Source organism: Musa acuminata, chromosome BXJ1-8 (assembly GCF_036884655.1).
Source record: "Musa acuminata AAA Group cultivar baxijiao chromosome BXJ1-8, Cavendish_Baxijiao_AAA, whole genome shotgun sequence".
Lineage (NCBI taxonomy): Eukaryota > Viridiplantae > Streptophyta > Magnoliopsida > Zingiberales > Musaceae > Musa > Musa acuminata.
The window spans coordinates 33,805,762-33,833,495 of record NC_088334.1 but is presented as its reverse complement, the minus strand read 5'-3'; the positions used below and the strand labels follow the sequence as shown (position 1 = coordinate 33,833,495).

Genomic DNA, 27,734 nt, shown 5'->3' with positions numbered 1-27,734 from the left:
TCGATTTCTCTCTAATCGTGGTAAGAAATATTAGATAGGAGTGAAATAGATAATAAGATATCTAAGAAGTACTTCCAAGTTGTGTTTATGTTTTGGCAGTGATAAACCTATGCTAGAAGGGTACACAAATGCAAGCATAGTAGATGATATTGATTCTAGAAAGTCCACTTTCGAGTTCTTGATGACATTTGCAAGGGGAGTAGTCTCTTAGCGGTCTAAGTTAATGAATTATATTGCTCTATTAACCATATAAGCATAATATATAATAATTACTAAAGCTTGCAAAGAAGCTTTATGGATGAAAAAGTTTCTATAGGCTTGAAACATGAATGATATACTATTTACTGTGATAATCAGAGTGTCATTCATCTCTTCAAGAATTCAACATATCATTCTAGATCCAAGCATATTAATGTAAGATATCACTAGATTCGTGATATGCTTGAGGTGAAAGAATTGCATTTAGAAAAGATGCATACCAATGAGAATGGATCAACCTTGTTGGCAAAGTCTTTGCTTAAGGAGAAGCTTGAAGCATGTAGGTGAAGAGCGGGCTTAATATAACCCACCATATAAGCTAGTGGGGGAGAATTGTTGGTCCAACCCATAGGTAGGCTTGGATCGATTGATTTAGGTATTTAGCCCAAATCTATTGTATTTTTTTATAAAAAAAGGAAAAAAAAAAAAGAAAAAGGAAGTGGCATGCATGACATAAGTAGGGCTGTGAACATAGGCATGAAGTGAATAGTGGTGGCATCGAGAAAAGAAACAAAGAGAGAAAATTAAGATTTTAAGATTTTTGCTAGATGATAAAGTGGTTAAATTTTATTAATTTTAGCCCAAATTTTATGTGAAGAATTCTTACAATAAATTCTACAATCTTAATGGTACCGATTTACAATTTATCCTTTCTAAGATGTTTTTCTGCTTACTAACTTTATTTCTTTTTATAGAACTATATATTTTGTGTAATGTTATAATTTGAAGAGGCAAAAAGGATATTTTTAAACTCTCAAAGGATAAGTATGCAAATTCATCTAATTATTTTTATTTTTTTAGTCAGTGAATATAGTTTTATTATTATTATTATTATTATTATTATTATTATTATTATTATTATTATTATTATTATTATTATTATTATGTCTATGTGTGTGTATGCCATAAGATTCTTTCAATCCTTCTTACTCTCCTACAATCTTTTCCCATGCACAAATATTCTCTTAGCATATTCTATATTCAATAATCTCCCTCTTAATTATAAGGATGAATAATTTATGATTGATTTAAATTTCTGAAACATTGATGCCGAAGAGTATTCCATAAAGATTTGTTGTCTAATGATTTTTTATTCTCTTCATTTGTTGCTTGCTTGATTTTCTATGTTATAGTTTCTGGCAACTGGATATGTTATGTTGATATATCATGTTTAATTTGACAAGGAGAAGAAAAACAATCCAATGTTGATTGCTTGCACATATTTAGACATCTTTTTCCAACATCTTCTCGCTATTATTCTCTCGATATTTGAATGACAGAATGATTCAAGTGGGCAGGAAGGAGAATTATGGGGATTGTCCTTTACACCCACCACAACAATGTTTCAGAACCCTGAGACAAATAGAAGATCACAAAACAATATCCTTGAAAGAAGGTGAAGAAGAACAAATAAGATTAAACAGTGGAATGGACCACAGTAGGTTGCCTCTGTCCTTTAAAAAACATATATAATTATTTCTTGGCCTCCTTATTTGCATAGGATTCCAACTGCTGCAATTTAATTCTCACAGGTGAGTTCCTCAGATCTTTACTTGTATAGTATTCTCCTCAGTTAAGCATTCGCCATATATATAATGAATGCATTGCAAATTCAATAATGGAGGGCAGATAAGCATCTCACAAGGCGAAAATGATAATGACATACTTCTTATCATACATTTTCCATTTGATGATGGACATTTAAACTGCAAGGAACTTCTTGTTGTCTCGGATCAAATTCTATCTTATATTAAGGATGTTGCTGTCATCTAAATTTATGAATTGATAAAGAGAAATGTTCATCCCAATCAAGCTCTACATATGCGCCACTGAGCATGAAGAGACTAGGCCTCTAGTCATATGTAACAACAGTTCAATATAAAATATTTTTAAAATATTTATTTATGTCATAAAATATTCCTTCCAACTTAATCAATTATAAGAGGCTCATTAGACAATAATAATTGAGGTCAATCATTTATTCAGACTTTCACTCTGTCCATTCTATTACTGACTTGGGTATAGGTAAGATCATATCGAAAATCTTATGTGATCTCGTACAAATGACACCACATCAAGTATACATCATACAAATGACACCACATCACTTATTCTACCGACATCATTCTAACATGATTGGTTAAAGGTCTTCATCCTGTTAGAACAAGGTTATGCAGGTCCTAAATGTCATGGATAATTAAAGCTTGCATCATTAATATTCTCACCAAACTTAAGGAATTAGCTACAAAAGCTTAAAGCTTAGAAAAGCACATTGATTGAGCCTCTTTTTCATTTACTGCTAGAGTTTAATGCTCATGTTCCCTCTCCCCATACTTGTGCTTGGAAAGGAAATGATCTGAAGGTTCCCTCAACCATTTGCACCCTCCATTAATGCATGCCACGCTCAACCATCTTAGAATCCAAAGCCTGGCCACCTGCTTTCCTCTTCCTCCTCCTTGTTCTCCCCGAGAAACCAGATGGGCAAGAAGCTTGGCTTGATCTCCTTCATCTTCAAGCTCAGGGTCGCACCAAAGCCTTGTTACTCTTCATGGCCTTGGCTTTCTTGTAAGGACCCGAAGACGGAGTCCTTCCGCGACATCGACGGCGACGCCACCTACAAGCCTGTGAACTCGGCGTACTTCGACTCGACCGAGTCGTGCTCCACCCGTTCGTCGGAGGAGCAGGAGAGCTTCTGCACAGCGTCGGCGGACTCCGGTGGGGACTCCACGGAGACGGTGGTGCGCGGGCTACGGTCGGACCGGCTCTTCTTCGAGCCGGGAGGCACGAGTTCGATAGTGGCTGAGGCGAAGGACCGCGAGCTCCCGTTCAGGGGAAGCGTCGCGCTAGCGATGGAATCGGAAGACCCGTACCGTGACTTTCGGCTGTCGATGGAGGAGATGGTGGTGGCTCACGGCATGAAAGATTGGCGGCGGCTGGAGGAGCTGCTTCTTTGGTATCTGAGGGTCAACCGGAGGAAGACTCATGGTGCCATAGTTGGAGCCTTCGTGGATTTGCTTCTAACCTTTGCTTCTCCTTCTCCTCCTCCATCTTCTGCATCTTCTTCCAGTTCAATTCAGATTGAGGAAATGGAAGAGGAGTTAGGAAGTGTGTCAAGTTAACTTCAAGAGATATGTGCTTCTTCTTGTTTATGCTACATTTCTCCTCCTCCTCCTCCTTCCTCCCTCCTCCCAAAACTCTCTTGTTCGAGGCCATGCTCTCAAATGTCCTCTAATGTCAAGTGTTATGCAAGATACTTGTGAGCTTTCTGTAATATACTGATTAAGATGGATGATATTAATTGGAACAAAGTCATCTATTCATTAATTACCTCGATCTAATATCCTTCTGTAGAGTAGATCAAAGGCAGATAACAGTTGTGGCCAACTATAGATGACAGCATGCTTGCCAGTGATTCTACTAGGGAAAGACAAATAGTCCTATAGATGAAATGGACACTACTGCTTTCTGCAGCTGATCATGACAACAACTTGGAACTGCATATGGGAGGATGCATCACATCAAAGGACTGTGCTTACATCCTTCTCTAGCAGGAGCATGGGACTGAAATGTAGATGTTGTTGGGAAAGTATAGGAAGAACACATCCTCTATAGTACTGAGGGTAATTCTTCTTGTTATAGAAGCTACTGATTCCCTGCAATGTCATGTTAGGTTTCTGCAGGAGAAAAGCATTTCTTTGTGATCTCAACATCATACTGAAAACCACCTCTAAATGAATAGCTGTCTAACCACCGGATTTTTAAAGCTTTTAATGTTACATGTTGTAAGTTGTTAGTGAACAAACGTGCTACTGATGTGTCAGCACGGCTAGGCTCACCTGTCGACATCGGGAACCTCTGGCGAAATTATTGTCGTTTGAGTGGTTGCGCCCTTCAAACGCGTCGAGCACCGGTTGAGGTGGCAAGGTTGGCCTAAGCCTTTCTGCGAGCCGGCATTCCAAAGCTGGTTGATATGAGCGTTGTTCGTGGGATGATGCGTCCTCTCATCCCCTCGGATGGGTGGAGTTCCTCCTTGTGGTGTGGAAGCCTCTTGGAGGTGGGAGATGTGGGCTGACACTTGTAGGGTCTAACTTGTTGGGCCACCCTCCTCTGGGTATCGGACGCCATCCATGTGAAGAAGACATTCGCGGCTCGGCGGCGACTACCTCCCTGCAAAAAGGCCCTCGTCGGGTAAGCCCAACTTTGGCCCCTCTGACGAGCAAGTTCGATTCATTCTAAATCTCTCCCCCTTTTCTCCTTTTTTTCCCTTCCCCTTTCCTAGATCAGGTCGAGGGTATTTATACCTGCATGCGGGAATTGGTCGGGCCCTGGTCCGACATGGTCGTTGACTCTAGGGGCGGAACAACCTCTCTGACGAGATGGCGTCTTCGGGGGTGCTCGAGGGGCGTCAGACGACACTGCCTTAACATCAAACGACACCGCCCCCAGCTCTTGGGGTGGTCAGGCTGCACAATCGCATCGTTAGAGCTTGACATGGCATGCCGACGGTTCATATAGGGCCAAAATACACCTTATCACCCCCCCCCCCCCCTTCGGGGTAATAAGGGGGGGTCAACCCCCTAGCATGGACAGGACTGATCCTGCTAGATAGGGGTGCTATGAAGTGAAGCCGAGGCATAGATGTGGGCGGTTTGTGATTGACATGGAGTGACTCGGGTAGCGGGGTGCGGCTTAGCTGCAAGGCGCGGTTCGGTTCTCGGTGTCGAGCCTGGGGGTCGAGCGCCTGTGTCCGAATTTAGGTTTTATCGCCGGCGATCGCTAACTTTTAGCACGCTTTGGTTGGAAACTAGGTGTAGCGGCCGAGAGGGTGGATCTGGCCTGGAGTCGAGCCTGGCGGTCGAGCACCTGTGTCCGGATACAGGTTTTATTGCCGGCGATCGCTAACCGAGAGTGATTTAGCACACTTTGGTCAAAAACTAGGTGTAGCAACCGAGAGGGTGGATCTGGCCTAGAGTCGAGCCTGGGGGCCAAGTTATGAGATCGGCTCCTCATGGATTCTGGGGACCGAATTGTGAGTTCGGCACCGAATTGAATTTGGGGACCGAGTTGTGAGCTCGGCTCCGAATTGAATCTGGGGACCGAGTTGTGAGCTTATCTCCGAATAGAATCTGGGGACCGAGTGGTGAGCTTGGCTCCGAATTGAATCTGGGGACCGAGTTGTGAGCTCGGCTCCGAATTGAATCTAGGGACCGAGTGGTGAGCTCGGCTCCAAATTGAATCTGAGGACCGAGTTGTGAGCTCGGCTCCGAATTGAATTTGGGGACCGAGTGGTAAGCTTGGCTTCGAATTGAATTTGGGGATCGAGTTGTGATCTCGGCTCCGAATTGAATTTGGGGACCGAGTTGTGAGCTCGACTCCGAATTGAATTTGGGGACCAAGTTGTGAGCTCGACTCCGAATTGAATCTAAAGATCGAGTTGTGAGCTTGGCACCAAATTGAGTATGGGGTTGGGTTACCGACGGGTCGCCTATCGGGGGCGATCTGGAGTGACCCGGGCAGGATTTGAGCTTGGGTCGCCAATGCATACCTAAATGGCGCTCGGGGTCGTGCCACGTGGTGGGTTAGGCAAAACGCTGTGGGGCTTGGCGGGAAACTCCTTTTTGAACAGCGCTCAGCGAGGTGATGGGACGACGCTGGTGGGGGGTCCGAGGCAAGCGAATTTGGTGGATTCGAGGGGTTATGATGGGTCTTAAATGTCACGACTGTTGCTCTCGTTGGGAAGCCCTATCCATCGCCTTGCCATGGGTCCCACCTATCATATAGTCCCCATCCAGGGCGGTTATCATTACTCTTGCAATCAGTCCTCTGCTCCGTGCTTCGACTCCTTCCTTGCAACCTCGCTGCCCTCTTTGGTTCAACTCTAGCCCCCGGTGACCGGGCTCCTTTCTCGCGACTTTGAGGTCGGGATGTCTTTGTCTTCCTTCTCGTCCCCCCTTCCCACTCCTTTTGCCACACCTTTTCCTTCTCCTTCAGCGAGTTCTCATGATGAGGTGGTGAGCATATCCTCGGGTATTGCTTCACCAGGGATCTCTAAGGGCACCGCCGAGCTGGAGGCCTTGAAGTCCCTACATGATGTGGACTCAATGGTCACCGAGGACCTCTTGAGAGTTCTCCGGGACCGCTATCGCATCCCGAAGCATTACCGCTTGCATGCCCCTTGTCCGGGGCAGCGGCCATACGACCGGTTCCCCAACGGATTCGGTTTGACGTTGGGGGCACTCGAAGCCGGCCTGCAATTTCCGGTGCACCCTATAATTTGGGATTGCCTTTACTTCTAGGGGATTTCCCCATCCCAAGTATTGCTCAACTCTTGGTGGTACTTGATGGCGTTCATTTGGGAGTGTCGGGAGGCTAGGATTGAACCGTCCCCCCCTTTATTCCTGACTTGCTTCCACCTAGGGAAGGGACCAAGCAGATATTACTTGACCGCTCGTAGCGGTTTCAAATTAGCGGTGCACCCTCCAACAACAAAGGTTCGAAGAGGTGCTTCTTCTTCATCAACTGTGATCAAGAGTGAGGTTTTAGCAATGGGTGGGCCATTCGCAACGGGTGGGCCATTCGGTCCATTGATAATGCCCTCCCATCACTCCTTGCTGGTGACACAACGTTGGTGGTCCATCTGAGGAGCATCCTGTCCTCTTCTGGGGTAATAAAAGAGATGACCGAGGAGTGGATGGTTGGAGATGAGCTGAGCCCCACCATTGGGGGTATGGCTATTCGCATATAACAGATCATTTGTTCATTCCATGTTATCTGACCGCTATTTGTTCTTGCAGAAATGGTGGACTTACGATCAATGACAAGGATGGCTAGTACCAGGGCCGTCGAGCCCCTGCGTCAAGATGGGGAAGGCTTCGGAGGCAAGATTGTCCCATTGGAGGGGACCCTGAAGAGGGCGCCGGCATCACCGGTAATGGAGCCCTCCCAAGAGGACAAAGTTGGCGATCCGAAAGACGCCGGCCAGTCGAGCCACGCGCTCGAGCGCCCTCTTGGCATCATCTAGGACCTCTGTCCAGGGAGAGGGCATGGGGAGTGAGAAGGGGAAGGGTTGGCCAGATCATCCGATAACGACCCTTCCAGGAGGGGGCCGGCATCCCCCCTACCGGTGCGGGAAATGTGCCACGTCTTCTCCTAGCCCAAGGGCGGGTAGTTTGAAGCCCAACTGATGGTCGACCTTATGGTCGGGGAGCTGGGAGCCCCTTACGTCGCTCGGTGGTCATCTTTGAAGGCCGACAGCCAACCCTGGGCCAATGGAGAGACTGCTCAAGACTTCATCCGAGGGGCACTGCACCCCTTGTTGGCCAAGGAGCTGTACAGCTCCAACTCGAAGGTGCTGGTGGAGGGGGCAACCAAGTCGCTCGTTCGGGTAAGTGATGGCCTTTCCTTTTCTTCACCTCTTTGCCTCGTGGATATTGAAAATGACCTTCATGCAGGGCCTGCATTATAGGATGGCGCTGATCGACCGGGTCCTTGACGTCAGGCAGACGATTGGGCGTCAGATGGACCTCGACGACGCCCTCCGGAAGGTGAACCGAAGTTGAGGGCCGAGGGGGGTGCGGAGGCAGTTACCGCAACCGAAGGGCACGCCACGGCATTGGAGGGGGAGGTGGCTCGTTTGAAGGCTAAGCTTGAAGAGAGCTGGTCACACATCCGTTTGTTGGATGATGAGCTTGCTAGTCATATGTGCCCAGCAAGCCAATCACGTGAGTGATGGCACGTGTGACTTGATACATAATCTTTTTGCTTATTATATTTTGGCGTATATCACTTTATAACAATTGCATATGTGCATATATATATTGTGATGTCCTTGGATTTGTGCAATGGGAATTGGATCGTGATGAGATCACGATAATGAGATCGATTCACCTTTAAACACATATCCTAAATAATCCCGGCTATAGGTTACTCGAGAGGGACATCGTGATAACCAGATAGACTGGTGTGCTGTATACCCATCCATATGATGGATGCAGCTGGTCTCATAGCTGCTCGTGTAGGGACACTAGGGATACAGTACAGGTGCTCATTGGAGAATGAGTTCACTGATTGATCCGCTTACGGAATGCTGGATGGTTGATGATGCCTTATTGTCAGACAGCGATTCCGTAGTCCTAGTGGTGTATCTGGTCCTTAGACTTGAGACACCAAGGATGTCCTGTATGAGTGCTCCACTCTTTGATACCAGACTTATAGGTTTGGCTGTCCCAGATCTAGTACAGTTGGTCATTGGGAGTGGTAGTCGACCTTACGAGGGCTATTGAGTGTCGATAGAGGATCATCCACTCTCGGCGTCATGAGAGGAATATCTCATGTATTCTTGCTCAGACAAATCCCTGGCCAGGGTCATTCGGGTTGAGAGAGAAAGAGTTCTCCGGGAGAATCCGATTAGAGTGAGACTCGAGTAGAAACCGTATGGGTCTGACAGCACCATGCTCGATATACGGTCTCTGGGATATTAGATGGATGAGGGACTATAGGTACATGGTAACTGAGGACAGACAGGTCCAATGGATTGGATTCCCCTGTATCGTCTGGGGACTACGGCGTAGTGGCCTAGTACGTCCGTAGTCGATGAGTCGAGTGAATTATTATAGAGATAATAATTCACTGAGTTAGAAGGAGTTCTGACAGGTATGACTCACGGCCAGCTCGATATTGGGCCTAGAGGGTCACACACATATGGTAGGCATTGCGATGAGTAGAGGTTCGGATATGAGATATCCGACGGAGCCCTTGTCTTATTGGATACAGATCCAATACCCACTAGGGAAGGACCCATTAGGGTTTAACACGGGATCTCTATAAATAGGAGGGATTCACAGCCTCATAGGCTAGAGTCTTTGCTTGCCTTTCCTATTCTCCTCTCCCTCTCCACCTCAGAGTAGGCCTAGAGTTTGGAGGAGCGTCGTCGCAACCCTGCTGTGTGGATCACCGCTAGAGAGGAGGACGGCTAGAGAGGAGGACGCTTGACCTCCTTCACCCTCTCCTAAGGATCTGCAAGGAAACAGGGATATACGATCTCCCTAGGTAACACAATCTCTATACGCAGTTTTGTGTTTTGCGGATTTTTCGCACCAATCTTCGCACGACGACGAACATCTTTTTGGGATCGGGGATTTTTGTTTTCTTGTTCTTCCGCTGCGCATATGATGTCGCCCTCCAATGATTTCCCAACAGTGGTATCAGAGCCAGGTTGTTCGTGCGAATGATTGGTTTTGAACTGCGTGTATTATGTTTAGGAAGAATTTTGACGTCAAAATCGTTGACGCAAAAGCGAGGAAGGGCAGCAACAGTTGCTGCCCTCGATTTGCATGCCTGCAGCCACCTGCAGCGGCAGCCGCAACCGCAGCCGCAGTCAGGCAGCACAGCGCCGGCGCATGCGCAAGCGCTGTGCCTACAGCAGCCGGTCGGCGGCCTGCTTGCAGCAGGCTTGCTGTTGGCGGAGCTGGCAGCCCACGGGCAGAGGCGCCGCAGGGCAGCGGCGCCTACCGCCGTTGCTCCCGCGGGCGAAACCCCCCCCACAGGGGCGGCCGCCCGGCGGGACAGCACCGCCTGCGGAGGCAGCGATGCCCGAAGGGGGAGCCCACCTGCAGCGGCAGCGCCGCCAGCGGGCGTGCCGCCTGCAGGCGAGAGCAGCGCCCTCGCCCCGCCTTACAGGCCGCCGCCAGCAGGGTGGCGGCGGCGGCAGCGACAGCAGTAAGAGGGAATTAGGGTTTTGGGCAAAAAGACAGTTTTGCCCCTGTGAATTTGAGAAATTCCAATTTCTGTCTTTTGTCTAAATTACGAAAATACCCTTAGGAATTGAGAAATTCCCTACATGTCCCTGATTTCATAAAAATATTAATTAATTAAAAGGTTTAGTTGATTATTATTTTTATTATTATCTAGTAGTCCTACATGATGATGATTATTTATACATGTGATGTATGATGTGTGGACGGATGATCATGGACCGTGTGATGTGTGTACTTGTGATTATTATTATTGAGGTCTGCGAACCTCCATTATATTTCTCGTTTATTGTCGGGCCTGCGTGCCTATGATTAAGTTGTAATCATATGAGGAGGTGCAGCGGGAGCGTGGATGCGATAGCGGGGCCCACGAGACGGACGATCGTGATGCATGGAGATGCATCAAGATGTCGACGGAACCGACGAGGACGAGATGGACGATCACAGGGCATGGAGATGCACCGTTGCACACATAGATCTTGATGTGAGTGATTAGGCCTACTGGCTCGGGCCTAATCATATTAGGTTGTGGTCCATGATCATCTGGTGTGATTGCTTATACACATACTAGATATGTATATATATTTGTATGCGATGTAGATATATATTAAATATGTATATGTGTGACATGTCATATTAGGAGACCAAATCATAGAAACATCTCTCGATAATATTAAGTCGGTAAACGTGAGGCAATTAGATTGACCCACGTGGCCTTCCATCGTTATGAGTAGGAACCGATTCCCGGTGTAGGTTGAGTTGGTCGAGTCCCTCGAGACTCACCTATATCGCGATTCGCTATCTTGCTTATGACATAGAGATGTCACCGGTGACCTGAGGGCATGGTATGCTTGGTCGAGTCCCTCGAGGGTATATCATCAAATCAGACTCATCTTGTAACGAAGGTGTTGACTTAACCGAGCATCATGGTTGGTCGAGTCCCTCGAGGCCATGGTGATTCGGAGGCCAAACAGGACGGGAATCACAAGGAGTTGTGATCGGCAAGAGTTGCCTACCTTTTAGGCTTAGTGTGATTGGTCGAGTCCCTCGAGGTTACACTAAGACGCTGATTGGATCCTGATCCCCACTAGAAGTCTGCCGGAGACTTCCGTTTCACGTGCTGAGGGTGTCGCGTGACTCGATAGTAAAATAGTGGGAGCATATTAAGATAGAAGTTCATATCTTGATAGTTTATTTCTTGCAAAATCTGCATGTTATTCATTTCTGCTACATCTTTATTTTCAGAAAATGTCGCTTTCAAATCCCTTACGTGGCATACTTGATGTCAACCGCCTCACTGGTCCAAATTATACGGATTGGCTCCATAACTTGAGAATTGTTCTCACAGCGGAGAAAATCGTGTACGTCCTTGATACAATGATGCCTACGCCCGAAGAAGGGGCAAGCGAGGATGAGATCGCTCGCTACGTGAAGTACATTGATGACTCCACTCTTGCTCAGTGCTATATGTTAGGCTCTATGACTCCAGAGTTACAGAGACAACATGAAAAGATGGATGCCAGATCCATTCTCCTACATGTCCGCAAATTGTTTGAGGAACAGGGAAGGACTCAACGATATGAGATATCCAAGAGCCTTTTCCGCGCTAGGATGACTGAGGGGACACCGGTTCAGAACCATGTCCTAAAGATGATTGAGTGGATAGAGAAACTCACAGGTCTAGGAATGATCCTAGAGGATAACTTGTGTGTGGACATTGTGCTTCAGTCCCTACCAGATTCCTTTTCACAGTTCATAATGAATTTTAATATGAACAAGCTTGAGGTGACTCTCCCAGAGCTCCTCAATATGTTGAGGGAGGCAGAGAGTACTATTAAGAAAGAGAAGCCAGTTCTCTACGCTAGTGAGACCAGAAAGAAAAGGAAAGCAGAAAGGTCCCTTAAGAAGGGAAAGGGCAAGGGCAAACTAGGTAAAGCAAAGGTTGCTAAGAAAAACCCAGCAAAGGACAAAGGCCAGTGCTTCTACTGTGGTAAAGATGGGCACTGGAAGAGAAACTACAAAGAGTACCTTGCAGAAAGGGCGAAACAAAAGCTTGATGAAGCTTCAGGTACATTCATGATCAGTCTCCATTTGTCAGACTCTTATGATAACACATGGGTATTGGATACCGATAGTGCTTATCATATATGCAATTCGTTGCAGGTTCTGGCAAGGCCTAGGAGACTTGAGAGAGGCGAGATGAACCTCAAGATGGGTAATGGAGCAAAAGTTGCTGTAGTTGCTGTTGGCGAGGTCGCCTTACATCTGCCTAGTGGAGCTTTTATTGCATTAGATGCATGTTATTTTGTTCCTTCTATTATCAAAAACATTATCTCCATTTCATGTTTAACAGTTAGTGGATATAAATTTGTTTTTGAGAACAATGGTTGTTCAATATTATTAGATGATAAGATCATCACGAAAGGAACATTGCATAATGGTTTATTTATGTTAGACACTACTCCACATATCATGAATGTAAATGTGTCTAAGAGGAAACGAGATGAGGTGAACAGTGCATACCTGTGGCATTGTAGGCTAGGTCACATCCATGAAAGAAGGATTCAAAAGTTACTAAATGATGGATATCTAGATCCATTCGACTATATGTCTTATGCAACTTGTGAGCCTTGCATTCGTGGAAAATTGACCAACTCTCCATTTAGTGGAACTGGAGAGAGAGCCACTGAGTTGTTGGAACTCATACATAGTGATGTATGTGGACCCATGTCAACTCATGCCATTGGAGGTTACTCCTACTTCATTACATTTACTGATGATTTCTCAAGGTATGGATATGTGTACTTAACGAAGTACAAGTCCGAGGCCTTTGAGAAATTCGGAGAGTATAAGAATGAGGTGGAGAACCAGACTGGAAAGAGTATCAAAAATCTTCGATCAGATCGAGGAAGTGAGTACTTAAGTATAGAGTTTACTCAGTTCCTCAAGGACCATGGGATATTATCCCAATGGACACCTCCTTACACACCTCAGCTCAATGGTGTCTCTGAAAGGAGAAATCGTACATTATTAGATATGGTACGGTCCATGATGAGTTTTGCTGACCTACCCATCTCATTCTGGGGATATGCCCTAGAAACCGTAACTTACCTTCTGAACAGAGTTCCAATTAAGTCGGTAGTGTCTACACCATATGAGATATGGAAAGGGAAGAAGCCTGATCTTAAGGTTGTTAAGATTTGGGGCTGCCCTGCCCATGTTAAAAGACACAACCCCGATAAGTTAGAATCAAGGACAGAGCGATGCATATTTGTGGGATACCCCAAGGAAACTTGTGGGTATTACTTCTATCATCTCGAGGACCAAAAGGTCTTTGTAGCTAAGAGAGCGGTGTTCCTTGAGAAGGAACACATTCTTGGTGGAGACAGTGGAAGAATGATAGAGTTGAGTGAAGTTAGAGAACCAAGCTCAAGCACCACTCTACAACCCGAGTCTGTTCAGGTACCTAATACACAAGTTTCAACTTTACGCAGGTCTGATAGAGTATCTCATCCTCCTGAGAGATATGTGGGACATATTAGAGCAGAGGATGTAGAGGATATTGATCCTCAGACCTACGAGGAGGCTATTATGAGTATAGACTCCGGGAAGTGGCAAGAAGCCATGAATTCTGAGATGGATTCTATGTACTCCAATAAGGTTTGGAACCTAGTTGATGCGCCCGAATGTATTGTACCCATCAGTTGCAAGTGGATCTTTAAGAAAAAGATCGGAGTAGATGGAAAGGTAGAGACCTATAAAGCAAGGCTAGTGGCTAAGGGGTATCGTCAAAGGCAAGGTGTTGACTACGACGAAACCTTCTCACCCGTAGCAATGCTAAAATCGATCAGAATTCTATTGGCTATTGCAGCACACTATAATTATGAGATCTGGCAGATGGATGTGAAAACCGCATTCCTCAATGGGAACCTCGAGGAGGAAGTGTATATGATGCAACCTGAGGGATTCGTGTCCAAGAACTGCCCAGATAAAGTGTGTAGGTTGCTTAGATCCATTTATGGACTAAAGCAAGCTTCCCGAAGTTGGAACATAAGATTTGATGAGTCAATCAGATCTTATGACTTCGTTAAGAACGAAGATGAGCCTTGTGTGTACAGGAAGGTAAGTGGGAGCGCTATCACCTTTTTGGTGTTATATGTGGATGACATCCTCATCATTGGGAATGACATAGGAATGCTATTCACAGTAAAGACTTGGTTATCTAGACACTTCTCCATAAAGGACTTAGGGGAAGCATCCTATATCTTGGGGATTAGAATCTATAGAGATAAATCCAAGAGGATGCTTGGCTTGTCCTAGTCCAGGTACATAGAAACCATTGTCAAAAGGTTTGACATGAAAAACTCCAGAAGAAAGGGCAAACATGAATATGATACCTTATGCCTCAGCAATAGGGTCTATCATGTATGACATGCTATGTACTAGGCCTGATATAGCGCATGCTCTGAGTGTCACGAGCAGGTATCAGGCGGATCCAGGCTTGGAGCACTAGAAAGCAGTAAAGTGTATCCTTAAGTACTTGAGAAGGACTAAGGATCTTTTGCTAGTATATGGAGGTAATAGCCTTAAGGTTGAAGGCTTCACTGACTTAAGTTTTCAGTCTGATGTCGATGATAGCGAGTCGAATTCAGGGTATGTGTACACCTTGAATAGAGGAGCAGTGTGCTGGAAGAGTTCCAAGCAAGATACCACTGCTGACTCGACCACAGAGGCGGAGTACATTGCTGCATCGGATGCAGCAAAGGAGGGAGTCTGGGTGAAGAAATTCATCACAGATTTAGGAGTCGATACAGATAGCGACAAGTAGACTTCCTTATATTGCGACAACTACGGGGCGATTACTCAAATAAGGGAACCCGGGTCTCATCAGAAGTGTTCTGAGGAGGTTCTAACTTATCAGAGAGATCGTAACCCGAGGAGATGTAGTAGTGGAAAGAGTTCCATCCGAAGATAACATTGCAGATCCACTGACAAAGCCGTTGTCTCAGATTGTCTATGAGCGTCACAGGAGTCTGATGGGGATCAGACACATAGGTGATTGGCTTCAGGTCAAGTGGGAGATTGCTAGTCATATGTGCCCAGCAAGCCAATCACGTGAGTGATGGCATGTGTGACTTGATACATAATCTTTTTGCTTATTATATTTTGGCGTATATCACTTTATAACAATTGCATATGTGCATATATATATTGTGATGTCCTTGGATTTGTGCAATGGGAATCGGATCGTGATGAGATCACGATAATGAGATCGATTCACCTTTAAACACATATCCTAAATAATCCCGGTCATAGGTTACTCGAGAGGGACATCGTGATAACCAGATAGACTGGTGTGCTGTATACCCGTCCATTTGATGGATGCAGCTGGTCTCATAGCTGCTCGTGTAGGGACACTAGGGATACAGTACAGGTGCTCATTGGAGAATGAGTTCACTGATTGATCCGCTTACGGAATGCTGGATGGTTGATGATGCCTTATTGTCAGACAGCGATTCCGTAGTCCTAGTGGTGTATCTGGTCCTTAGACTTGAGACACCAAGGATGTCCTGTATGAGTGCTCCACTCTTTGATACCAGACTTATAGGTTTGGCTGTCCCAGATCTAGTACAACTGGTCATTGGGAGTGGTAGTCGACCTTACGAGGGCTATTGAGTGTCGATAGAGGAACATCCACTCTCGGCGTCATGAGAGGAATATCTCATGTGTTCTTGCTCAGACAAATCCCTGGCCAGGGTCATTCGGGTTGAGAGAGAAAGAGTTCTCCGGGAGAATCCGATTAGAGTGAGACTCGAGTAGAAACCGTATGGGTCTGACAGCACCATGCTCGATATACGGTCTCTGGGATATTAGATGGATGAGAGACTATAGGTACATGGTAACTGAGGACAGACAGGTCCAATGGATTGGATTCCCCTGTATCGTCTGGGGACTACGGCGTAGTGGCCTAGTACGTCCGTAGTCGATGAGTCGAGTGAATTATTATAGAGATAATAATTCACTGAGTTAGAAGGAGTTCTGACAGGTATGACTCACGGCCAGCTCGATATTGGGCCTAGAGGGTCACACACATATGGTAGGCATTGCGATGAGTAGAGGTTCGGATATGAGATATCCGACAGAGCCCTTGTCTTATTGGATGCAGATCCAATACCCACTAGGGAAGGACCCATTAGGGTTTAACACGGGATCTCTATAAATAGGAGGGATTCACAGCCTCATAGGCTAGAGTCTTTGCTTGCCTTTCCTATTCTCCTCTCCCTCTCCACCTCAGAGTAGGCTTGGAGTTTTGAGGAGCATCGTCGCAACCCTGCTATGTGGATCACCGCTAGAGAGGAGGACGATTAGAGAGGAGGACGCTTGACCTCCTTCACCCTCTCCTAAGGATCTGCAAGGAAACAGGGATATACGATCTCCCTAGGTAACACAATCTCTATACGCAGTTTTGTGTTTTGCGGATTTTTTCGCACCAATCTTCGCACGACGACGAACATCTTTTTGGGATCGGGGATTTTTGTTTTCTTGTTCTTCCGCTACGCATATGATGTCACCCTCCAATGATTTCCCAACAGAGCTGCTATTCATCTCCCAAGACATTGAGGCCGCCAAGGTGGCGGCCCGGGCCGCCGAAGAGGTTCTCGAGGAGGAGTGTCTGAGGTTGCCCGGGAGGGTGGAGGAAGCGGTCGCCGGGTACAAAGCATCCATGGGGTTCGAACGCGGCCTAGTGAGGTCAGGCCAGGTCACATACGAGTACGAGTTCCGGGTGGCCTATGCTCGTTTCCGGGTGAAGTTCCCGAACCTAGACCTGGAACCGGACCCATTTGCCGAAGAGCCTACGGACTAGAACATCGACATGCCGGCGAATGTGCCTTTTGATGATGGGCTGCCGACTCCTCCTTTGGGCTAGGGGCTACCTCCCCTTGTTTTTGTTTTGTCTTTCCTTCTTTTTCCTTTTGTCCGGTTGGGCCCCGGGTTGGGTCACCCGACCGCTATATATACATACTTTGCCATTAAGAAGTGATTTCATTTTGGGAACCCTGACTTATTCTTCTCTTTTGACCGCGTATGCGCGGGCTCTCCATACCTTTCTTGTGTCCCAATCAACTCCTCCCCCCTCAAGGGTAGAATTTCTTTAGGTTCGTGACATTCAATGTCCTTGGGAGGGGGCTTCCCTCCATTGTTTCGAGCTGGTAGGTGCCTTCCCATACCATGTCGTAGACTTGGTAGGGGCCTTCCCAATTGGGTTCAAGTTTTCCCTTGCTTGGGCCGGATTGCTCACTTTTGCTTTTCGGAGGACGAGGTCCCTGACTTGAATGGGCCGCGGATGGACCCTCTAGTTGTATATCTGAGCGGTCGCTTTCTTGTATGCCAGGGTGCGCAGGTGTGCCTCGGCTCTTCTCTCCTCGAGGAGGTCCAAGTTGGCCCGTAGCCACTCCTCCGAGTGCCTTCACTCATAGTGGGAGGTGCGCAAGGTCGGGAATACCATCTCGGGCGGAAGAACCACTTCAGTCCCGTATGCCAGGATGAATGGGGACTCTCCCGAGGTGGCTTTGGGGGTTGTTTGCATCACTCATAGGAAGCTGGGGAGCTCATCCACCTAGTCCCCGTGTGCGCCTGAGATTCTCTTCTTGAGACCTTCAATTATTGCTCGGTTCATCACCTCGATCTGACCGTTGGTCTGGGGGTGTGCAACCAAGCTGAACTTCAACTGAATCCCGTAGGACTGGCAGTATGTCTTGAACTTACTGTTGTTGAACTAGGTATCGTTATCGACGATGATAGCCCTCGGGATCTTGAACTGGGTGATGATGTTCCTCCATGTGAAGTTATGAACGTGCCTCTCGGTGATGGAGGCCAAGGGTTCGGCCTCAACCCACTTCGTGAAGTAGTCTACCTTGACTATGAGGAAACATCGCTGACCCGACACCGGAGGGAAAGGCCCGAGGAGATCGAGCCCCCAATGGGCAAAGGGCCAAGCCACATTAATGGGGGTTAGGGGGACTGCCGGCTAGTGTGGCAGTTGGGCATGCCGTTGGCACTGCGGGCACTGTCGTGTGTACGTCATGGCGTCCTGGCGCATGGTCGGCCAGTAGTACCCCTGCCGAAGGGTCTTGAAGGCCAAGGTCTGCCACCCGACATGCTCCCAATATATTCCCTCGTGGAGCTTGGCGAGGATGGCTTCAGCCTCCAACGACGCAAGGCAACACAAGAGGGGTTGAGAGAATTGCCTTTGGTATAATCTTCCACCAATGATGCAATACCATGCTTGAGCTCGCCTCAGCTGTCTTGCAACCGTGGGATTATCAGGCTCTTTCCCACCCGCCTTGAAGCGGAGGATCTCTTCTATCCAATTCGGAGGTAGATTTGTTTTGACGACCTCATGAGTCGGTATGGTCGGGACTGCCATGGACTCAATGGCCGGGACCGACCCAGGGGTGTGAGTGGAGGCTGATTTGGCCAACGCGTCGACCTGTTCGTTCTGTGCCCGAGGTATTCTGGTGATTGAAAAGTGGTCGAAACAACGGGCGAGCCGCTTTACCTCCATTAGGTATGATATCATCGTGGGGTCTCGGGCTTCGCAGCTCCTGTTGATGTGTCTCGTCACCAGTTGGGAGTCTTTGAAGACTTCAAGATCGCCCACATGTAACTCTAGAGCGAGACGCAGACCGTGGAGTAGCGCCTCGTACTCGGCTTCATTATTGGTGGCCTGAAATTTTAATTGGAGAGATCTTTCATAGGCCTCTCTCGACCGACCTCTGAGGACGAACCCAGCCTCGGCCCCCTTGGAAGTGGGAGATTCATCTACGTGCAACGTCCACGCGCCCTGGTCACTTTGCTGCCCTACAGCGTGGTCCTCGGGCGCCAGCTCAGAAATGAAATCGACCAGCACCAGAGCTTTAATGGCGGTCCTAGGGGAGTATTGGATGTCGAATTCAATGATCTCGACCGACCATCGTAGCATGCGACCTGATATATCGAAGTTGGATAGGGTTTGCCACAGCGGTTGGTCGGTGACTACCGTGATTGTATGAGCTTGGAAGTAGGGCCACAACTTCCAGATTGTCAGGACAAGGGTGAGAGCCAGCCTTTCGATTGGGGGGTATCATATTTTGGGCCCTTCGAGGACATGGCTGATATAATGCACCAGTTGTTGTGTCGGTGGTACCTCCCGAACTAGCACTGAATTGACAACTTATGGCGAGGCCGCCAAGTAGAGGCCGAGGGTCTCGCCCGGCTCAGGTGAGGTGAGTCTGGGCAAGCAGATGAGGCATTCTTTTAACTTCTCGAAGGCCTCCTCACATTCCGGGGTCCAAGTGAAGCTACCGGCCCGTCGCAGAACTCGGAAGAAAGGGAGGCTCTTGTTGCCCGAACGCGACACGTACTTGCTGAGCGCTGCCAGCCTCCTGGCAAATCGCTGCACTTCTTTGGTTGAGCGGGGGGAGTGCATCTCAGTAATGGCGTGAACTTTCTCTGGGTTGGCGTCAATTCCCCTGATGAAACTGAGGAACTTACTTGAGCTGACCCCGAAGATGCACTTTGCTGGGTTCAGACACAGGTTGAACTATCTGAGGGTTTGGAATGTTTCCGCCAAGTCAGCCAAATGTGTCCCTGCGACCTTGCTTTTTACAATTATGTCATCTATGTACACCTCCATGTTTCTCTCAAGCTGGTGTTTGAAAAGCTTGTTGACCATCCTTTGGTAGGTCGTGCCGGCGTTCTTTAAGCCAAAAGGCATTACTTTGTAATAGTACACTCCTTGGTTGGTGATGAATGTGGTATCTTCTCGATCTTAGGTTGCCATCTGGATTTGGTTGTAGCCGGAGAACGCATCCAAGAACGTAAGGCGTTCATGACCGACGGTGGCGTCGACCAACTGGTCTATCCTGGGGAGCGGATAATAGTCCTTTGGGTATGCTCGATTGAGATCGGTATAACCAATTCACATTCTCCAACTTCCATTAGGCTTTCTGACGAGGACTATATTAGATAACCACCGGGGGTACTTAACCTTGGCGATGAACCCGACCTTTATGAGGCGATCGACCTCATCTCGGATCACCCTCTACCGGTCGGGGGTAAACCTTTGAAGCTTTTGCCTTACCGACCGTGCCCTAGAGTCGACATTGAGTTGGTGTTACACCACCTCTGAGTCGATCCCAGGCATCTCCTCGGGGGACCATGTAAATAGGTCAGCGTTCTCCCTCAAGAAATCGACAAGGTGGAGTTGATCCACTTCGGGGAGCGCAGTCCCGATTCTAATGGTCTAATCGGGTCTGCCTCGCTTCAAGGGCACCTCAATAAGCGACTCTGAGGGCTCCAGCATCATTTGCGGTACAAGTGCCTCACGGGGGTCGGGAACCATGGTTGGGCGAGGCTTTGGCAAGAGAGCGACTGCGGTGAGGTAGCATTGCCTCGACTCCCTTGGGTCGCTCCAAGCCTCCCCAATCCCTGCCGAGGTTGGGAACTTGATGGTTCTATGATAGGTGGAGACCACCACCTGGATCTCGTTGAGGGTCGGCAGCCGAGGATGACATTATAGGCCGATGGTAGGTCGACTACCATGAAGGTGGTCATTACTGTTTTCGTCCTCGATACCTCCCCGAGGGTGATGGGGAGCACTATGGTTCCGAGCGGGGAGATGGAATATCCGATGAACCCTGTAAGAGCTGTCGTCATAGGGGTAAGGTTTTCCTAGGTCAAACCGAGCCTCCTGAAGGCATTGAAGTAGAGGACGTCGGCAGAACTCCCCGTATCAACCATCACCCTCTTGACTCGGGCGTTGGCGATTTGGACGGAGATCACCATAGCGTCATCATGGTGGGAGCGCTCGACCTCTCCTGCTCCAAAGGTAATTGTGGGCTCATGCTCAAGCCAGGGACGCTTCTCCACCACGCTGCGTGCGTAGGCCTTTCTTACTGTTGTGCAAGTGCCGCTGGCTGCCGACCCGCTAGAGATGATGTCGATCTATCTCTCGGGGGGCCCTCTGGGGCACGGAGTTGCCTCTCGGGACTTGAGACAGCATTCGAGGTAGCCTCTCTAGATTAGAGCTTCTATCTAGTTCCGGAGGTCATGGCAGTGCTCCATGTCATGGCCGTGGTCCCAGTGGAACCTACAGTATTTAGATTGGTCTCTACGGGTGGCCTTCATAGGGCGAGGCTGCTGCAAGAGGCCCATCTCTTTGATCTGGAGAAAGATCTCAGTGCAGGATGCGTTTAGGGGGAGAGTGTTGAATCTCAGATTTTGATGATGAAGTCAATTGTCATTTGTTATCTAATCTAAGTGTTGAGATAAGTGTGCAGGATTAACTACGATAAGAGTAAGACAAGCAGCAGGTGTTGCGCCGGAGTCAAGATCATGATCACGTTGGGAGTTCAAGAGTTCGACGGAAGTTCGGACGGTCGTCGGAGGTTCAGCGAGGACAGATCCGAGAAGTCCAGAAGCTTGCCAAGCGAAGCTCGTCGGAACTCGCCAAGTGGATCGTCGCAAAGTCCAGGAGTATGCCGGATGTCCGCAGAAGGATCACCGAGGGTTATCGGTTGATCGACGGAAGTTGGCCGGAAACTCGCCGGAAGAAGCGATTGACGCATCGGAGCAAAGCTGCAGAAGTTGTCTTAGAGTTAATCGTAGTTAGCATGATGATTAAGCATGAAAATGGGAGGTGATCCCATTAGCTTAATCTTGGGGCAATTGGGCCCCTGAAAAGATTCAAAGTGGGCCGAATGGAGTGAACCATTCGGACCCTGATTGCACCAGGAGGTGCAACCGCCCCAGCCAGGAGGTGCAACCGCCTGGGCTGTGGGGGTTGGGAGGTGCAACCGCCCCAGCCAGGAGGTGCAACCGCCAGGGCTGCGAGGCTGGGAGGTGCAACCGCCCCAGCCGAGAGGTGCAACCGCCCAGAGCTCAGTCTTCGAGCTAGACTGGGCGGTGCAACCTCCTCTGCCAAGAGGTAGCACCGCCAGAGCTCAAGTTTCGAGCTCTGCCAGGCGATGCAACCACCGAGCTCAGTCTTCGAGCTCTGGCAGAGAGGTGCATCAGCCTGAGCTCAGTCTCGAGCCCTGCCAGGTGATGCAATCACCGAGCTCAGTCTTCGAGCTCTGGCAGAGAGGTGCATCAGCCTGAGCTCAGTTTGGAGCTCTGCCAGGTGATGCAACCACCGAGCTCAGTTTCGAGCTCTGCTAGGTGATGCAATCACCAAGCTCAGTCTTCGAGCTCTGCCAGGTGATGCAATCACCGAGCTCAGTCTTCGAGCTCTGGCAGAGAGAAGCAATCGCCTGAGCTCAGTCTTCGAGCTCTGCCAGGCGGTGCCACCTCTCCAGTCAAGAGGTGCAACCGCCTGATCCCAGAATTCTGGGATTTGATCGATTTGATCGTTTTGAGCTCCAAATTTGAACTGGGTTGGGGCCTATAAATACCCCACCCATTCAGCACTGAAAAGATACAGATCTACACCGAATTCTTGATCTTTTCAGTGATTCTAAGAGCTCAAATTTGTGTAAAGTCCTAAAGTTCTCCTCCTTCTGTTCTTCAAGTCTTGAGTTGTAAAGAGAGGAGAGAAAGGATCTGTAAAGGTTGTCTCCTGAGCCTGTCAAAAGGAGAGAAACTGTAAAAGGGCAGTTAGCCTTCGCCCATTGAAGGAAGGCAGCTAGTTGACGTCGGCAACCTCGTCGGTGGAGGAAGCCAAAAGTGGAGTAGGTCAAGGCTGACCGAACCACTCTAAATCTCTGGTTTGCGTTTATTTTTGAGCACTTTATCATTACTGCAAACCTCCTCCATTACTACTGCTCTCTGCGCTTTCACGAACAAGTTCTAAGTGCTGTTCTTTCAGAATCTGCATTCAAACGTAAATCGTGTTTTCGTACGATCTTCACACTGCAGTTTACGCTTACATTCGGACTCCATTTATAACTGCAAATTGCTTTCTACGTAAAACACTTTTCCAGGTTCAAAACTGCTTTTAAACGCAAAACTACATTTAGACGTAAATCTGAGTTTAGACGTAAATCTGCGTTTAGACGTAAAACTACGTTTAGACGTAAATCTACGTTTAGACGTAAAACTGCGTTTAGACGTAAATCTGAGTTTAGACGTAAACTGCGCTTAGACGCAAAACTGCGCTTAGACGCAAACTGTGTTCAGACGCAAACTGTGTTCAGACGCAAACTGCGCTTAGACGCAATCTGCGCTTAGACGCAAACTGCACTTAGATACAAACTGAGAATTAGCTTTTGCATCATAATAGTTTTTATTGAACGAACGCAGCTTTTGGTTTTTAATCGCTGTAAGATTTCCGCTGCACTAATTCACCCCCCCCCTCTTAGTGCTCTCGATCCTAACAATTGGTATCAGAGCCCGGTTAACTCTCAAAAGGATTAAAACCCAAGAGAGATGGCTTACGCCGGAAACCAAGAGGGCCATTCTATTACACGTCCACCCATGTTTAATGGGACGGACTACACCTACTGGAAAACCCGAATGAGGATCTTTCTTATTTCTATGGATTTTGAATTATCGAATCTTGTCGAGAATGGTTTTTCAAAGTCTTCTCTTCCAATGATCGATTGGAATGATTTGGAGAAGAAGGCTTTCGCTCTAAATGCAAAGGCTATGAATGCCTTATTTTGTGCACTCGATAAAAACGAGTTTAACCGTGTTTCAACTTGTGAAACTGCATTTGATATTTGGCACACACTCGAAGTGACCCATGAGGGCACAAGTAGAGTAAAAGAGTCAAAAATCAATTTGCTATTACACTCTTTCGAACTCTTTCAGATGAAACCGAGTGAAACCATTGGCGACATGTTTACCCGTTTCACGGATGTCGTCAACGGTTTAAAAGGACTCGGAAAGAGCTTTTCGGATTTTGAGCTTGTTAATAAGATACTAAGATCCCTTCCTAAGAGTTGGGATCCTAAAGTCACCGCTATTCAAGAGGCAAAAGATCTGCGAAATTTCCCTCTTGAAGAACTAATCGGGTCACTAATGACCTATGAAATGACTTGTAAAGCTCATGAAGAGCAAGAAGACATCCTTCCAAAGAACAGGAAGGATATGGCACTCAAAACGTCAGAATGCCACTTGAGAGAAAACTCAAGTGATGAGGACTGTGATGATGACTTGGCACTTCTAACAAGAAAGTTTAAAAAGTTCTTTAAAAGAAACAAGTTTAAGAATGATGCAAAAAATAAACTTGAACCCAAAAAGGACCAAGTGATCTGCTATGAATGCAAAAAGCCGGGACACTACAAAAGTGATTGTCCCCAAGTCAAGAAAAGAACAACAAAGAAGAAGGCGCTCCAAGCAACATGGGATGATTCGAGCGCATCTGAGGAAGAGGAGTCCAACACCGAGCAAGTTGCTCATTACGCCTTAATGGCCATCGAAGACGAGGTAACAAATTCAATAGATGCTGATTTATCTTTCGATGAATTATTAAATGCTTTCAATGACTTATTTGACGAATGCAAGAGTATAAGTAGAAAATATAAATTGCTGAAAAAGATGCATGATAGTCTTACTTGTGAGTTTGATGAGTTAAAAGTCGAACATCATGATAGTTTAAATTCATGTATCAAATGTCATGATTTAGAAACTATGCAAAAAGAAAACCTGCTACTCAAGGACACCTTGAAGAAATTCGAGGTTGGTAGCAAGTCATTAAACATGATCCTTACAAACAAGGGTCATGCTCCCAAAAGAAGTGGGATTGGATTTGTGAGGAGTCCTCACCGAAATCCAACTACCTTTGTAAAAGGCCCCATCTTACATGTTCAACACCAAACCAAGTGCAACTTTTGTTGCAAATCTGGACACAAGACACATTGTTGTCCATTCAAGAAAATAAGTCCAAACAAATTAATTTGGGTTCCTAAGGGAACCATGATAAACTCTATGCAACATGATAGAAAATGTAGATCTATTTATGAGGCACCCAAAAGCAAATGGGTTCCTAAAGATCATCCCTTCCTATAAAAACATTAAAAGTCTAGGCCGGAGCAAGAAATAATATTCTGCTCCTTGACTCTCAATGGTCATAAACCAAGAATCAAAAAGGAACTCGCAACGCTTAAGTAACAAGTGGAAGTTATCACAAATACGATACAATCAGAAACATATGATACCCCCCTGATTTTCAAAACCCGTTCATCTACGAATTAATTCTTGTAGAAACTAAATATGTCATGATCTTAAAAGGGATACCAAACAAACATATGTATGCACGTTAAAAGATCTATCTTACAAAGAGCTTCTTCCTTAAATAAAAACTCATACGAAATCATTAATTGCTTTGAAACTCTCCTCAAGGCAAAGGCTCCCTAATCAAATCATCTTAAGTGCTCACCTGCTGCAGGCGGTGGCACCTCTCCAGCTGGCGGTGGCACCTCCAGCTATCACGGGTTGCCAGAGGTTGCACCGCTCCAGCCAGAGGTGCAACCGCCAGCAGCTCTGCCCTTTAAAATCACGCTAGGGCCGGCTAAGGAACCGACCACAACTCACCCCCATTTTCTCCTCTACTCTTCCAAGTCTCCTCCATTCCCATTTCACTCCTCTAAGCCTTCCAAACACCTCCCATTTCGGAGCAAAACATCAAGAATCCTTCCTTCCCTTGAAGATTTCACAAAGGTACTCTCTAAGAAGCTCTTAAAATTCTGTTTTGTTCTTCATTTACTTTAGCTCATCATCATCCCTCTAAACAGCAGTAGTAATGGGATCTAGAGGATCCTCAAGGGACAAGGGAAAGAGGAGAGTAGTAGAAGAGTTTGATCTCACTCTTTTTTATTCCAAAAACCATGCTGAAAAATTTCTCTCCTTCGAACTAAGAAGCATCAATAAGGGAAAATACGTAGATCTGAATGAACTAAGAGATGTAGAGACTATCCATTGGTTTGCAAACCTAAATCTACTTCCCATTTTGCAGATCAACGAACCCATTTATCCTAGACTAGTTAGATTGTTTTACAACAACATGCAAATAGATGATGAAGAAAGGATATCAACCTATCTCTTAGGACAACACATCTCAATCACTGATAGATTCATTTGTGATATGATAGGTATTCCCATGAAAAGCATAGGACTTTACTTTAAAGGATCATGGGATGAACAAACTATTGAAACATCCTACGTTGAAGCCTTAGGAACAATCCTTGCCAATCCTAACATAGAATCTATTCCTAAAAGTTGTGAACATCTATTGCCCTTTAACACTAAGATACTTCATCATATCATGACTAGTATAATTCTTCCTAAACAATACCATCATGATGAAGTGAGTCAATTGGAATTAGGAATTATGTACCTAATCATGAAAGGACGTGACATTTGTCTTGGCTATCTGATCCAACAAAACATGTTGGAATTATCTACGAAAGATATGATGCTCCCATATGGTGGAATAAATACTAGAATAATGAAAGCTTACGACATTCAAATACCACTAGAAGAAGAAGTAATGAAATCAGATAGATTCAGCATAATAAACAAAAATCTACTTCACCGACTAAGATGTCACTATAGAAACGGTAACTGGGTTAGAATGCCTAGAAGAACTGATCCCCCTCAGCCTGAACCTGAACCTGAACCAGAGCCGGAAACCCCAGTCTTTAGGAGTACCCACTCTCCTCCGATCTGTCCCTTTGAGGAAACACATCCGGTTGAGCAAACTCACACATCATCCATCGAAGATATCGGGATTCGGATGGACCGATTTGAACAAAGACAAGAACGGCTTGAACTTCAACAAGATCAAATCCTAACCGAGCTGCAGCAAATCCATCGACAATTTGACTCTTTACTTAGGCACTTTAATCTTCCACTTCATGAATAAACTTGTATAAACATCTGATGTTGTAAACTCTTTATGTTATTCATGAAGGACTTTGTCTTTATGGTTACCTGATATGCTGTACATATAGTTATCTTTGTTTGTGTAAGCATATTTGCAAACATCTCTTGTTGTTTATCTCGGTTTTTGCACTGAAACTAAAAAGGTTTAAAAGCCTATGCCTTGAAAAATATGAAGCAACATACCAATGTAAGTTGATAAGTCAGCAGTATGACATTGATATGGTTGCTAATATGATTGCTATCTTACCATGTGATGCAATGCTACACTTGCTGAAATAAAAATCTTGCTATGCAATATGATACAATGCTACACTTGCTGAAATAAAAATCTTGCTATGCAATATGATACAATGCTACACTTGCTGAGATAAATATCTTGCTATGCAATATGATAGAATGCTGCACTTGAAATAATTGTGTTACTACATCAAAAGCTTAACACTCAAGATTCAAACACATTGATATTAGACATCACTTTATACAAGATCATGTCTCTAATCAAGATGTAACCATAGAGTTCATTGATACTAAACATCAACTAGCTGACATTTTTACAAAACCCCTATGTGAAGAACAATTTGATTACATAAGAAGAGAATTAGGAATGTTGAATTGTCCGAATACTTTAACTAGTTAAAATTATTTTTCGGATGTTATTACATGCCTTGACAAACGCTTGATCAAATAACATGTGACAAATATTTTTAACCAGATGCATGTAAGAAGTTCATTTTTCGGTTTGTATGCTAAAAATGGGATGTTCTTGTACACTCTTATGAAAACTCTTTGAAAAATGACTTTCCTCCGTCAAGCAAAAATAATAAAAAGATATATGTGTCATGACTTCCTTTATATGCT

General features: G+C 46.3%; 1 protein-coding gene across 1 annotated transcript; it reads left to right on the top strand.

Moving 5' to 3' along the window:
- Positions 1–2,513: 2,513 nt before the first annotated feature.
- On the top strand, positions 2,514–3,561 carry LOC103974384 (transcription repressor OFP13-like). Its single transcript, XM_009389200.3, has one exon. It carries the CDS (start codon positions 2,736–2,738, stop codon positions 3,375–3,377), a length of 642 nt encoding a protein of 213 aa, XP_009387475.2. The 5' UTR covers positions 2,514–2,735; the 3' UTR covers positions 3,378–3,561.
- The last annotated feature ends 24,173 nt before the right edge of the window (positions 3,562–27,734 follow it).